General features: G+C 40.3%; 1 protein-coding gene across 6 annotated transcripts in view; it reads right to left on the reverse strand.

Annotated features, from left to right (window-relative positions):
• LOC137627619 (adipokinetic hormone/corazonin-related peptide receptor variant I-like) overlaps positions 1–15,600 on the reverse strand; it is a 649,156-nt gene that overhangs the window by 34,774 nt on the left and 598,782 nt on the right. For 4 of the 6 annotated variants that reach the window (XM_068358714.1, XM_068358713.1, XM_068358710.1 and 1 more), the window contains one exon: positions 5,305–5,467. In XM_068358714.1, the coding sequence (XP_068214815.1) occupies positions 5,305–5,467 (163 nt within the window). The remainder of the gene's footprint in view (positions 1–5,304; positions 5,468–15,600) is intronic. The other 2 variants (XM_068358715.1, XM_068358712.1) reach the window with 1 other exon arrangement.

The following is a 15,600-nucleotide window of genomic DNA, read 5'->3' on the forward strand; positions in this document are numbered from 1 at the left end:
ACCATCCTTTACATTAAGATCTCCCTGGATAATTCTATCCTATTCGTAATACTAGGCAGGCAGTTAATTCTAATAGCCAGGCCTTCTCCATCATGAGGCTCAATACTACACAGTATTCTAGAAGTTTTATTCCAGATGTTACCAAATTATGGAATGATCTTCCTAATCGGGTAGTTGAATCAGTAGAACTTCAAAAGTTCAAAGTTGGAGCAAAAGTTTTTATGTTGACCAGGCTGACATAAGTCTTTTTATTGTTTATATGACATATCTGTTTTTGACGTTAATAGTTTATATATGACATATCTGTTTAGAATGATATATTGTTAATTTATTCTCATCATTTATTTATTTCCTTATTTCCTTTCCTCACTGGGCTATTTTTCCCTGTTGGAGCCCTTGGGCTTATAGTTTCTTGCTTTCCCAACTAGGTTTGTAGCTTGGCTAGTAATAATAATAATAATAATAATAATAATAATAATAATAATAATAATAATAATAATAATAAACGTCATAGGGTAAAACGTGATGCTGTTGCCTTTTCCAGTGTAAATTTAAATAATGGTTGTGAGACAGTTAACGGTTTTTCAATGAACAACTGAAGGGTGAAAGGAACTGTGATTAACATTTCGTTTTTTTTTAGGCACCAGCCTCTCCTAGGGAATAAGTCTATTGACAATGTACTAAATCATCATAAGAAAATAATGAACCATAAGATTTTCAGACCCAGCTTCGTAACATTATTTAACCTTTTTTTTACAACACTGGCAAAATATAAATCTCGTTTGATATGTGTCAGGAGCAGAATGTTTTTCTGAAGAAATTTCCACTATATTTCACAGACATCAGCCATTAATGTGTATTTATCATTCCAAGAGCCATACAAGTCAAAGGGAGAGCCAATCTTGGAGCTTGTAAAAAAAAAGGAGTATCTGTTTCTCTTTCGTAATGAGAAGATAAGTTACAGCTGGACACAAGAATTCCTGGTACATCTCGCTCTGAGGAAGTGCACCCAGCTACACCCTTAATGTGCAGCTAATTAACTATTGAGAGCCCTTCCTTCTGCGTCTAACTCTTGCCTTTTGCAAGGTCTTCCTTCTGCCCCTTAGGATGTACTCCTTGTCGCGAAGTATGGGTGTGAAAGGGTGCGCTTTTTCGGAGCGAGATGTGACAAGGATTCTACAATGTCCAACTGAATATTGAAGAAAGGCTTTCAACACCACGGAAAAGAGAGAGAGAGAGGTCTCTCCATCACATAATTGTACGTCAGAATCTATTTCATAGCCGAAGTACGTAGGTCTCAGTCAATTGCCGAGATGAAAGTCTGTACAATAAAGACATAAACACAATCAACACAGGATTAAAGTCACTGAATTTTATGTAAGACTGTATTCTGAGCATTTCTCTTTGTTTATTGGGTACAGCTGCCACATCTCAAGTTACAATACCACAATTAACTTGATTGATTTATCATTCAAAGCTTGTTTTTTTTATGTGGTTCAAAACGAAAAAAAAAAATTCTGTCTGGTGCATCCATACCAAATAGGAATATCAATTTACAAATATCAAAGCCTTCTATGACACTGAAACAAAAATAATGAAAGACGAGTCTATCCACTTCCATTAACATTTACAGTGAAGACGATCAATATGTCAGAGAGAGAGAGAGAGAGAGAGAGAGAGAGAGAGAGAGAGAGAGAGAGAGAGAGAGAGAGAGAGAGAGAGATAGTTTTATTCCTTGACTACCACATTTATCAATGTCGTTATCCTAGCCAGAAAAACCTGGCAGACTGCCGGTGCATTGATTAAGGTCTATATCTTTCTCTTTTCTTCTAATTACCTCCCAGTATTCCACATGTTCTTTCAATCACCTCATTAGGCATTTTTGTAGATTGCCTGCCAGCTGTGTCAGTGCTATTCAATGCATTATTAGGTACTACATGAAGTGTCGACATTTTCAATTGGCTGTTTTCCCTATCTTTTCTTAGGAGTAAAATATCTTCATTTACTTCTTTTGTGTAACTCCTCTACTTTGCACTGATTAAATGATCGAAAGCTGGTTTATTTTTATATTTAATGTCATATTTACCTCCGCCAACAAAGTAGGAGGAGGTTATGTTCTCACCCCCTGTTTGTCTGTTTGTGAACAAGTTCCTGCCCACAACTTTACTGACATAGTGAAACTTTCAGGGATTAGTTGTGATGTTGAGACGTAGAAGTGATTCTATTTTGAAAGTCCTAGGTCAAAGGTCAAGGTTGAGCAAAACAGTCGCCCGAATTAATCATAACCTTAACCCCAAGTTCGCACATCGTTGTGACACAGACTTCAAATACGCCTACGCTCTAAATTGATTTTGGGAAAGGCAAGTTGGTTTCGATAACTAAGCTGCTATAGCGGAGGACTACACTTTCAGAGTGCTTTTCTAGATGTAGCTTTAATCTCATACGTTCATCTCTAACTGCGCATGGAGAGTGCAACAGAAAAAAATCGAAAAGGGCTGAATAGCAAAATCTGAAATCGAACCAGGAGAGAGAGAGAGAGAGAGAGAGAGAGAGAGAGAGAGAGAGAGAGAGAGAGAGAGAGAGAGAGAGAGAGAGAGCCTCTCTAGTATATAAAAAGTCTATACATTCATATAAGCACGTAATGAAAGGTGAGTCGATTGAGAGGTTTCAACTAAACGGGACAGTTTAGCCAAAGCAAATTGTTATTGCAAATTCATTCAAAAGTTCACGAACTGAGTTGGCGAGGCTTTAGACAGTCCTTCAACAAAGTTGTAGTATCACATCATGGTGAAAGTATATGTTTATATGCATACATATATACATATATATATACATATATATATATATATATATATATATAGATATATCTATATATATATATATATATATATATATATATATATATATGTATATATATATGTATATATGTATATATACATATATATATTTATATATGTATATATATATATATATATATATATATATATATATATATATATATAGATAGAGATAGATATTTATATATTTATATATATACACACATATATATATACAATAAATATATATATATATATATATATATATATATACATAAACATATATATATATATATATATATATATATATATACAACATGTAATATATATATATAAATATATATATATACATATACATACATATATATATATATACATATATATATATATATATATATATATATATATATATATATATATCCTAATTTGTTGGACATAAACTTACGGTCTATTAAATTTCTTATTTCTGATCTATTTATTAATCTTCCGCACCGTCGTTTAATTAGTTCATTATGCATGTTGCATAAGATTTTTCATAATTCTGACCATCCTTTACATTTAGATCTTCCCGGACAGTTCCCTCCTGTTCATAATAAAAGGCAAGCAGTAAATACTAATAGTCAGACCTCCTCCATCATGAGGCTTAATACTACACAGCATTCTAGAAGTTTTATTCCAGCTGTGACCAAGTTGTGGAATGATCTTCCTAATCGGGTAGTTGAATCAGTAGAACTTCCAAAGTTTAAAGTTGGAGCAAATGCTTTTATGTTGACCAGGCTAACGTGAGTCTTTTTATAGTTATATATGAATTATCTGTTTTAATGTTGTTAATGTTTTTTTAGAATATTTTATTTTAATTTTTCATTACTTCTTATATCGTTTATTTATTTATTTGTTTCCTTTCCTCACTGGGCTATTTTTTCCTGTTGGAGCTCTTGGGCTTAGAGCATCTTGCTTTTCCAACCAGGGTTGTAGCTTGGCTGGTAATAATAATAATAATAATAATAATAATAATAATACTTTTATATATATATATATATATATATATATATATATATATATATATATATACTGTATATATATATATGTGTGTGTGTGTGTAGGTTTGTGTATGTATAAAGAAAGGATACTTCTCTTATATGACAAATTAAGTTGTTAATGTATGCATCGGAATCGTGGATTCTAAAACAAAAAGAAGAAACAAAGCTTAAGAGAACAGACATGATAATGTTTAAGTGGATTTTCGAATATCACTGCTTGCAAGATTAGAAAATGACGAAATATAGAGAATGATAAGAGGTGATAAGAATGTCACTACTGAAATTATGTATGCGTGTGTTGAGTATGGATGAAGGTGGGGTAGGGGTGGGGTGAGGAAGGCTTGAGAGGAACCTGCTAGGAGAGAAGATTGAGAGGGGCCAGAGGATTATATGTCGAGATAGGTGAAGGATGGCTACCGACCCTTTAATGTAAGGATTGATATGGGAAAGAAGAACAAGTTAAATTATGGGTTTCGTACATAAATTAAAGATAAACATAACACATGATTAAAGTTTAAATATGCACGAAATATGTGTATAAATAGTTTCTGGCATATCATAATGCCTTTTTAATATATATATATATATATATATATATATATATATATATATATATATATATGTATATATATATATGTATATATATATATATATATATATATATATATATATATATATATAACTGATAATACGGCAGTCATAAAAATCCTCCTTAGTTACTTACTAGAGGACTTTAATTCATTCGTCTTTTTAGGTTTTGAAAAGAATACTGAAATGCAATTCTGAAATGCAGATAAAAACGGAGCCGAAAATAGATAAACGATTAAACTCTCCCTATTAATACAAAGCAGCTTCCACCCCATTAGCCGAGGATTACTTCCGAATACCATTTGGGACCTTTATCAAAACTAATTAGAGGTCTTACTTGACATAAACCGAGGGTTAATGGCGAGTCTCTTCACTTTTATGGCAGCCTATTGGATACGTCCCTGCCTAATAATCTGTTGGACGGGCTTTCTTTTATGTTAGAGGGGGGTTCGACGCCCCCCCAAACTCGATAGTTTTTAGTAATGTCTGCAACCTCACCATCTTTCTGAGCTAGGAGGAGCCTATAGGTCTATCCGCTAATTCAGCAGCTGCCATTGCCTGGTCCTCCCTAGTCCGAGCTGGGGTGGAGAGGGATATTAGGCGCTGATCATATGTATATATGGTCAGTATGAAGGGTATCGCCGTGTCCCTTGCCTCTGGCATTCATGGACGACCTTTAAACTTCTGAAACTTATATGAAACTACTTATTATAAGGGTGTTCCACGGAACGAGAGAGAGAGAGAGAGAGAGAGAGAGAGAGAGAGAGAGAGAGAGAGAGAGAGAGAGAGAGCCATTTTCCCCATATGGTCCTACTCACCGGAAGTGTGTCCTAATTCGTACCCTACTAGCGATTCCTTACCAGAGAGTGCCCAGGGCATAGGGCGTCCAGCACCAGATGAAGGCCATCACGATGATGAAGGTCATCCTGAGGGTTCTCGTTCTTGCCCTTTCGATGTTGGACATATTGCTCCGACGGAGGTGTAGTCGACCATGGTATCTCTCCTCTCTGGAATAGTCCTCTGCTGGGGGACAGGGGGACACAAGAAATTTAAGGGATTAATATCTATTAACTGTGTTTTTCTAATCTCTTATTGTATGAGTCTTTTCAGAAGAAATTTAAGGGATTAATCTCTTTTATCTATCTTTATCCAATATCTTATTCTATGTGCCTTCGTTATACTTTGTTAATTTTGCTGACATAATCTTACCTTCGATTATGTTATGTATGATAGTTCATGCAGGTAAAATCCAGCGGTAACTCCATATTTATTTTAGAATTTTGAAAGGACATCTAATTAATATTTCTCTTAATACTAATATTACTAGTACTACTACTGTTAATAATAATATCATTAATAATATATAATAATGATGATGTTAATAACAAGGTACTCTCCATACTAACGTTTTTAGGACACACCATTTAGTAATAATAATAATAATAATAATAATAATAATACTAAAAACAGATTGTGCATATAATGAAAATGTCTAAATACTATATCCTGCATCATCAACTTTAAAAAGATTCATAACTGAGAGTGAGAAAGTATTACTGTTGCAAAGGGATCGCAATGTTTCGTGTTTTTAATTACTGCGAGCAAAAACAAATAAAATGTCCATCATGTCAATTCCAATACAGAGTACAAATATTTCCCATAATAGATACAATATAGCTACCAACATTTAAAAGTGAATATTGAAAAATAAGAATCAATCATAGCAAACCTACCGGCCTGCAAAGTAATAAAAAAAAAGGGGGGGAGGGCGGTTTACAGCCTACAACCAGGTTTTTTTTATATATAAAGACAAAATAAATGTGATATAGTTTGTGGTTTATACTGTATATAGTCATAACTAAGGGATGGGACAAATGTGCACCAAATAGGTCGTGTGGGCATTTTGAATTGTTGAGGATAGTTAACTTCTCAGCATGCTGTTAACTTTGATATCATAGACTATCCTTTCTGATTTGTAAAATAATTCTAGCTACACTATGCTATAACTTTCAATCACAATTAGTTATAATATCACATTTTAGTAATGGGAACTGTAAACTGTTTTTTTGAAATGCTTCAAGATATGATTTGGCGTTATTATTATTATTATTATTATTATTATTATTATTATTATTATTATTATTATTATTATTAGGTAAGATACAACCCTAGTTGGAAGAGTTGGATGCTATAAGCCAAATTGCTCCAACAGGGTGAAATATTCCAGCGAGGAAAGGAAATAAGAAAATAAATAAACCACATGAGAAGTAATGAACAACTAAAACAAATATTCTAAAACAGTAACAATATCAAAATAGATCTTTCATATAAAAATAAAAACTTCAGATAAAAATAAAAGAAGAAGAGTTTGCCCTTTGATGTTAAACCACATTATCAATCTCCAGTTTCCTAAAGGGAGGGCGGGGGAACCTACCACTTCCTAACACACTCCCACGGCAGTAACACATTTTCTATCACTGGTCATTCGACCAGAAAATTTAGGTAAGTCTGGGTCTGTCAAGGATATAAATGGGAGACCATGAGAAGAAGAATTCACTCACCATGAGCCACAGTATTGGACTGAATTGGATTTATGGATTTGGACCAGAATGCCAGGGAGGCCATTCAGCACCCATAAGCAACAAGTAGGAGACCTATTGGAAACATCCTTGCCCGGCCGTCTACAGGACTTCGGTTCGAGTTCCGCTCAAGCTCGACAGTTTCCTGTAGTGTCTGCAACCTCACCATCTTTGCGAGCTAAGCGTTGGGGAACGGGGGGGGGGGGGGTAGGGGGGCCTACAGGTCTATCTGTTGAGTCATCAACAGCCATTTCCTGGACCTCCGTGGTCTTAGCTTGGGCGGAAAGGGGGCTTGGATGCTGATCATATTTCCATATGATCAGTATCTAGGGCATTGTCACTGTTCCTTGAATGCCATTCATGAGCGGATTTTAAACCTATAATAGCAGTCAGGAGGAAAAGTTAAGAGGATGGACAGCAAGATGAAAGACGTAAGTAAACTAGAGGTCTCAAAAGTGAGCGCAGCCAGAGGTCGGAAGAACGCTGCCAAGAGCTTTAATGTAAATATGTTTGTGTGAGTGTGCGTAAGTAATGTTACCACACAAGGTAATAACAAAGTCATCACGGAGAATATTATTTCTTTTTGCTTGTTCGCCCAAGTGCTCACCTTCACTGGAAGGGAACACGTTTCTTCAAGGGTAAAATCCAAGTTCGTTGACGAAGGCATTTTTGTTTTCCTGCCTCTCGCCTCCCAATTAGATTTTCAGGCCGAGCGCTCTTCTATCTTTTTTCAGTCGCCTCTTGCACCTAAGTAGGGATTACGTGGAAAAGGCAGGATTGCCCTGCTTATGGAGAGCAAGGATTTTTTCTTTCTTCCCCTCTCTCTCTATTTGTGTGTGTGTGTGTATATATATATATATATATATATATCATTACTAGCTAAGCTGCAACCCTAATTCCCTAATTGGAAAAGCAAGGTGCTATAAGCCCAAGGGCTCTAACAGGGAAAAATAGCCCAGTGAGGGAAGGGAATAAGGAAATGAATGAACGATATAAGAAGTAATGAACAATCAAAATTGAAATCTTTAAAAACAATGCCAACATTTAAACAGATATTTCATATGTAAACTATGAAAAAGAGCCTGTTCAACATAAAAAAATTTGCTGCAAGTTTGAACTTTTGAAGTTCCACTGATTCAACTACCCAAGTAAGAAGATCATTCCGCAACTTGGTCACAGCTGGAATAAAACTTCTAGAATACTGTGTAGTATTGAACCTCATGGTAGAGAAGGCCTAACTATCTGAATTAAATGCATGCCTAGTATTACGAACAGGATGGATATTATGTATTAACGTAATTTCTGATTTGATTTTTATCAGTATTGTTTCTGCATTTATTTATTTTATGTAAAATTAGTGTAAAAACTCTAGTTTATAAGACTGTATTTGTAAATTTAAAGTTTTTTTTTTTTCTGTTGAAGTACTGCTTTAACCTCCTCCCCGCTCATTTTATGATTTATAAGTGTCTAGTTTAACACTTTGTTTCTTTTCTGTGTTTTCCGAGTCCTTGGATGGAAAGAGACAATGGAGTTTACCAGTGAGGAACTCGACTGTTTTAAGTACACAGTCTGAGCTCCAGGTTTCCAAGACATACTTCAGCAGCTGGCTTGTGGGGCTTTTACAGGATTGCAAGGTCAACTTTCGACGTCTTTTAGCTGGTGCATTTCTGCCACCTGCGGTGTTTTGCAGTTCCTGCGTGTTCTCTTCTGCAGTCCGCAGGGCCGACGCACAGATCCCGGCCTTGAGGTGGACTCGGGAGAGACACCCCTGTCGACGCATCCTCGCCATGGTCAGCTACAGGAGCCTTGGAGCTCCTTGGTGTCAAGTAGGGAGACAGTTGCCGGGTAGGATCCTTTATTAACCTTTTTTTTTGGGATTGGGGCTATATTTCCCTGCCTACGGAGCTGTACTCCCTACAGTAGTAGTGTGCCTGTGGAGCCACTACCTTATTTGGAGCTGTGGGTGTGAGAACATTTAGGTATTTAGTGTTTATGTTTAGTTTAGTTTTTAAATTTTTTTTTTTACTCTCTCTAGTTGAGAGTGTGTTGTTTCCCGTTGGGGAGTGTTGTTAATCATCAATTGGGTAAGTGTTCATTGTTAATTGTTATTTAAGTGTTAATTGCTAACTATTAGTTGGTTAAGTGTTAATTATTAATTGTTATTGGTTTAATGTTAAGTTGTTAAATTGTTAGGTAGTCACAAGGTTGGCTTTTCAAAAAATTGTTGTTAATAAATATTGTTAAGTTTTCCCAAGTGTTTTCGTAACTGCTGACCAATTTTATATTGGATATAAATTCCATCACTGACCTCTATATCAGTGCAATAAGAACTTGCACCACGGCCCGTCAAGAGTCGTGATAATGGAACTGTCCAGAAATATCTGAATGTAAAGGATAGTTAGAATTATAAAAAAATCTTATGTAACATACACACATATACATATATATATATATATACATATATATAATATATATTTTTTTTCATCACTGAGCTGTTTTTCCCTGTTGGAGCCCTTGGGCTTATAGCATCTTGCTTTTCCCACCAGGGTTATAGCTTAGCTAGTAATAATAATAATAATAACTACAACAAAATCAGTCGTTTCTAGCCGGGCAAAGGCTTAGAAGTGCCCTTATTCATGTCTAGGGTTTGGCCAGTTTTCATTAACATGTTGGACAACTTTGGATTGCTGATGATGGAGGATGTTCATCTGATCGCTCACAACAAACCATTTTGTATGGGTGTTTCTGAATAGTACAGCTTTGCTGATCAACCCTTTCACCATCTTTCTGTGTGGGGATACCTTAATGTAATCAGCAAAGTTGTACCAGTCAGGCACACCATTACTAGGTTGGTTTGCTCTGAGTGATCAGAAAAAAGTCTCCCACCATCACCATTCTGCAATTGCCAGGGTGGTAATGAAAACTGGCCAAACCCCCAGACATTGATAGACACATGCCTGAGGCCTTTGTCCGAGGACCAGATACAACTGTATTTTCTGTTGCTGTTGTATATATATATATATATATATATATATATATATATATATATATATATATATTTTTTTTTTTTTTTTTTGGGGGGGGGGCTCAAGCCATGTCGTCCTGATCCTATAGGGTAGCTTCCTAGGGTATATTACAACTACGGCGATATTCCCAGAGAATTTACTTTAAGGTACCAGAATTCTAACTCCTGGAGCGAATATCCCTCCTGAAAGGGATATCGCGACATATCAGAGGACGTATTCTTGACACGCCACATGGCAATCTGCACCCCAAACAGAGATTACGTATCGAGGGGTCAATTGGCAAGAAAGGAAATCGGGAAAGAAAAAGGGGAGCCGCTCCCAAGGCTCCCTATTCTCCAGTTTCGTAAGCGTGCCTGGCGCCAATCCTGGCGCCATCTGTATTCCTTTTTGCGTAGCTTAACAACTCGGTGTTTTTTCCTGTGTTTCTCGCAAATCTTGGATTTATTCAGCTTTTCATGGCTTCTCCAACTTCGTCGGCCTCTGATAAGTTGAGTACCATTTCTTTTATGTATAAATGTAGGCTCTTGGTAAATTTTTGAGTGATTAATAGGATTAATCTTTGTTACAAGAGCCGTAGCCTACCAGAGGCGTCATGGACGCTGTCGCTCGCTAGGTATAAGTTTAGTTAGCCAGAGCGACATTCCCGGTTGTTTTGCTTTAATAAATTTTAGCTATTTAGCGTTACATAGGATTTCCTTTCGTGCTTTAGTATTATTTTGGCGAAGTATTCGCCAACTCTGGCCTACGCTAGGCCATGTAGCCTAGTCGTTTGGTCCTAGTACTTTCTGCATGATTTTGGTTTTCCGAGTGTATTAAAATTTTATTGAAGCTTTAGGCTGTTTTTTTATACATTTAAGATTATGTTGAATATTTCCAAGATAGTATACGAGTGAGTTTCGGTGATTTAGGTAATCGATTCTCTTGGTGCCTAGGCTAAGTTGCTTATGGAGCCTTAGTATACTTTCTCATACTCCCCGGTTGCTTTCTTTTCTTCGGGGAAGTTATGCAATCCCTTTCCCTCTGTTTAAGCCTTGGGCTTATCCCTAAGTGGTTTATCTGAACTAACTTTCGATAAAACTATACTGGGGTGTTACTGTACCCTCCTGTTCTAGTAAGTCTGGTTTCAGAATGGGACAGAACAACAGAGTTTTTAGTCTGAGTCTGTGTTCGTCTGGCTTGGGGTAGAGTCTCCCTCGCTGGCCTGACACAGACATAGGAGGCTTAGCCTCCTTAGGTCACTACCGAAGGTTTCTGTACGAGATGATTCCTTCTTTTGTGATCTACCAGACAAGTCCTTGTTGCTGTTCTCGGCGGAGGATAAGATTCTTTCCCTGGGAGTAGCAACACCTTCCTTGCTTTGGTTCTCTGGGAGCTGGCAAGTATTGCTGGCCTCCCTCCTTGGATCTCCCTTAGGCTAAGATGAGTTTTCTTGGCTGCGGGTGATCCTTCACTAAAGCAAGGTTGGTAGGACCCTCTTTTGTCCCTCCCCCTCTATCTCTGTAATGGCCTAGCCATTACAGTACTGTACGTCATTCTACATCTGGACCTAGGATAGGTTAGGATGTGGAATTGACTCAGTCTCTTGCCGGCCGGCAAGGGTCTTCTGCTTTGAGTGCTGCCCGGACCTCCCTTGGTCCCTCATCCATGCCTGCCTGTAGAACCAGACGGCATTGGTCAGGAAGCCTGAATTAGATTCTCCCCTTCCTTATATGCACTCTTTCGGATTGCCGGGCTTGGAGGTAGTGTACGCTCTTATCCCGGCATCCATTCTGTTTTCTTCTAGTGCTGTACCCGACCCGGCTGCCGGCCTATGAGGCCGGCAGCCGGGCAGTCGTAGTCCTCTGGTTCTTTTGCTGCTGGCTGGCATCGGTTGTGTACCTTTGCCGGCCGGCTAATGTCAGCCCTTGTCTGCCGGTCGCCAAAAGTGTGGCCGGCAGCCGGGTACTACCTTGTGTAGTTGCCGGCCGGCAGTCATTGCCGGCCGACATTGGCTGTTGCTCTCCAGTAACTGCCGGCCGGCACATGCATTTGAACCAGCGTTCTGCCGCCTTATAGCTGTTAAGTAGTATACTTTAAAGCTAGTTGCACTTGCTGGCACATAACCTTCTATACTGTACCAGTATTCTTCAGTATAACATATACTGTAAGAAGAAAACTATAGTATAAGTTTTGGTACAGCACTGTGTGTTCTAACACTTTTGTGTTGTCTTGCACAGCCCTTTGCTGTTGCCTTACAGATAAGAAAGTGAGTTCTTTCTTGTCTATTATCCAGGATTTTAAAATCATTGCTTAGGTGTGAGCTCCACCTGTTTCCTCTGGAAACTTTGCATTGGTTATTCTAGAAGAGATTAACCATTCGATTTTATTATCTGGAAGGCTGCAACAATTGGTTGTGAAGGAAACACAAGTGTGTGTCTTTCCTTTCTGAATTGTTATGCTATACTATGCATATCCAGTGATACATAGTTCACTTGATACTCATGGAAATTTCTTCTCTTTACAGGAGGACCCTCCGAACTGCGGAAGTGTTTTCTGCAACGTCCGCAGTAAGAACCTCTGCGGACATGAGTTTTGTAGGAGGCACGCAGCATGCGCTGTCTCCAAGGGTGATCTCCAGTATTGGGACCCCCAGGTATGTACCGTGTGCACTAACCTGATTACTGAGGCCTTTGATTCCCCTAGGACGGCGGAATCAAGGGATATAGCAAGGGAGAAGCTTCGTACCTGGGTAAGGGGCTTCCAGAAGAATACCTCTGGACCTTATCTTCCAAGTGAGAAGATGAGGGCGTATCTTTTCCCTAGGGCATCAGCTGATGCAGTGATTCCCCAGCCTCAAGAGGAGATCCCCCAAGTTCAGATCCAGGTGGATGCTGAAGTCGCGGTCGCTATGCAAGACATCCAGTTGGATGACAGGATGTCTGACGTGGACGAGCGTCTGGAGGAAGACCTCCTGGCAGAAGCCCAGGATGAAGTTCAAGCCCCAGACGTTGTAGAGGAAGAGGTCGACGAGGTGTCGGCTACTCTGGTTCAGATCCCGGAGCCTATTCCCTCAACATCGGCCGCTCTCCCAGTAGAGCTGGGACAGGCCCTCTCCTCCATTGTTGGAATGATCCAACAAATGCAGAAGGAGAATCAGGAGAAGGCGGCTGCAATGGAACTGCGGATGCAGAGCCTTGCAGCATCACATGGGCCCCTGAAAAGGCTCAATGTGAAAGACCTTCCCTTGTGCTCAGATGCTAACCCATGGAGGTATGCTGAGCACATGCCGATGACGACTGGAAAGATCGTCATCTCGGATAAGTTGGGTTCAGTTCCCCTAGAGGAGGTGGAATTCTGGCCCAACAAGGCGTCATATCCGGACTGTTATGTCCGGCTGAGGAAGGAACCAGCTTCAAAGGAGGAGACAGAGCCGAAGGAGGTCATAGTGATGGACCATGCTAAGGCTCAAACTTTGCTTTCATCCTCGATGAAAGAGAGGGGCTTCTCGAACTCAAAGGTAGCTGCATTGAGTAAGAAGCTCTCTTCCTTTGTGTCCTCTCCTGCTAGAGCCTTCCCCTTTTTACAGAAAGGGTTTGCGGCTGTACTAAAAGCAGTCGAGGCCGGCAAGCCTTGCCCCTCCCTGGAGGAGTGTAAACCCTTGTCGCTGGCCCTGCCTATGGACCACAAAGACTGGAAGGACGTCCATCTTACGTTCTCAGTTGGGAAGTTGGAGGCTGATATTGCCGGACGTCAGTTCGGCGAGGACCTCCCTAAGCTGTCTGACTCTCTTTTGCGGAGAGAGTTCGAGACAAAAGAAAGACTGGCTGCCTCAATGTCTCTTCAGACTACTCTTGAGACGATGGCAAGTGACCCCAAGGTCCATGAAATGTTCATGGTAGTGGCCAAGACTCATCTGGCCACAGTGACGAAGGATCTTTATGGCTTCGTCAAGGCGAGGAGAGCTTGTAGGGAGTTCGTGTTCACCTCGGCTACGGTGAGGCACGAGCCAAGGAAACTAATCTCCTCCAACATTTGGGGCAAAGACCTTTTCCGTACCGAATTGGTCAAAGAAGTTGTTGATAAGGCCGCCTTGGAGAATAGAAACCTTCTCCAGAAGTGGGGCCTGGCTATCAAAAGAAAGTCTTCCCCAGATGAGGGTCCTCAACCAAAGAGGAAGACTATGAGGACTAGGCTACCGTCTCGGCCAGCCAAGCCTCTTAGACAGCAACAGCAACTGCAATTGCCATTGCCTTCAGTGCCCCAGATGGTGGCACAAACCCCGACCACATTTCAGTGGGTACCCCAGGCTGTGTCGACACAGTCCACGGCATTCACCCCAACGTTCGAAGGGCAGTCTACTTCCTTTCGAGCAAAGCCTAGGGGAGCAGCCAGAGGCTCGTCGAGGCGTCCCTCAAGGGGAAGGGGATTCAGGGGTGGTCGCGGTCAGGGAGGCAAGACCTCAGGACGGCAGTCCAAGTGAGATGATGCCGGTAGGAGGGAGACTTCAGAATTTTCGAGATCGGTGGACCTTCGATCCCTGGGCCCACAGCCTACTCAAGAATGGACTGGGCTGGAGCTGGTACAGCACTCCACCCCCGTGCCCTCGGTTTTTCCAACACTCCACCCCCGTTCTGGAGGAGTACGTTCAAGAACTGTTGGAGAAAAAAGTGATCCGAAGGGTGAAGTCCATCAAATTCCAAGGGAGGCTGTTTTGTGTTCCCAAGAAAGACTCGGAAAAGCTCAGAGTCATTCTGGACTTGTCACCACTCAACAAGTTCATAGTGAATTGCAAATTAAAGATGCTAACACTGCAACACATAAGGACCTTACTGCCCAAGAGGGCATATTCCGTCTCTATAGACTTGTCAGACGCCTATTGGCACGTTCCAATCAACCGTCGACTCTCCCCCTACCTAGGGTTCAGGCTACAACGAAGACTATACGCCTTCAGAGCCATGCCATTCGGGCTAAATATAGCCCCAAGGATTTTCACGAAGCTTGCGAGCGTAGCTCTCAAACAATTACGCCTAAAGGGAATTCAGGTAGTAGCCTACCTGGACGACTGGCTGGTGTGGGCAGCATCCGAGACAGAATGCTTGCAAGCTTCCAGTCAAGTGATCCAGTTCCTAGAGTACCTAGGCTTCAAGATCAACAGAAAAAAGTCTCGACTTTCTCCATCTCAAAAGTTCCAGTGGCTGGGAATCCACTGGGACCTAATGTCACACCGTTTCTCCATCCCGGCGAAGAAAAGGAAGGAGATAGCGGGTTCTGTCAAGAGACTTCTAGATTCCGAAAGGATATCAAGACGCGTACAGGAGAGGGTACTGGGCTCTCTCCAGTTTGCTTCGGTGACAGACCCAGTGCTAAGAGCACAGCTAAAGGATGCAACCGGAGTTTGGAGAAGTTATGCATCAAACGCGCGAAGAGATCTGAGAAGACCAGTTCCGCTTCGGCTACGTACTCTTCTCAGGCCTTGGTCCCAAGCCAGACATCTAAAGAAGTCGGTTCTTCTTCAGCCACCTCCCCCGTCGGTGACGATTCACTCAAGACGCCTCGAAGGAGAGATGGGGAG

This window comes from Palaemon carinicauda, chromosome 35 (assembly GCF_036898095.1).
Source record: "Palaemon carinicauda isolate YSFRI2023 chromosome 35, ASM3689809v2, whole genome shotgun sequence".
Classification (NCBI taxonomy): domain Eukaryota; kingdom Metazoa; phylum Arthropoda; class Malacostraca; order Decapoda; family Palaemonidae; genus Palaemon; species Palaemon carinicauda.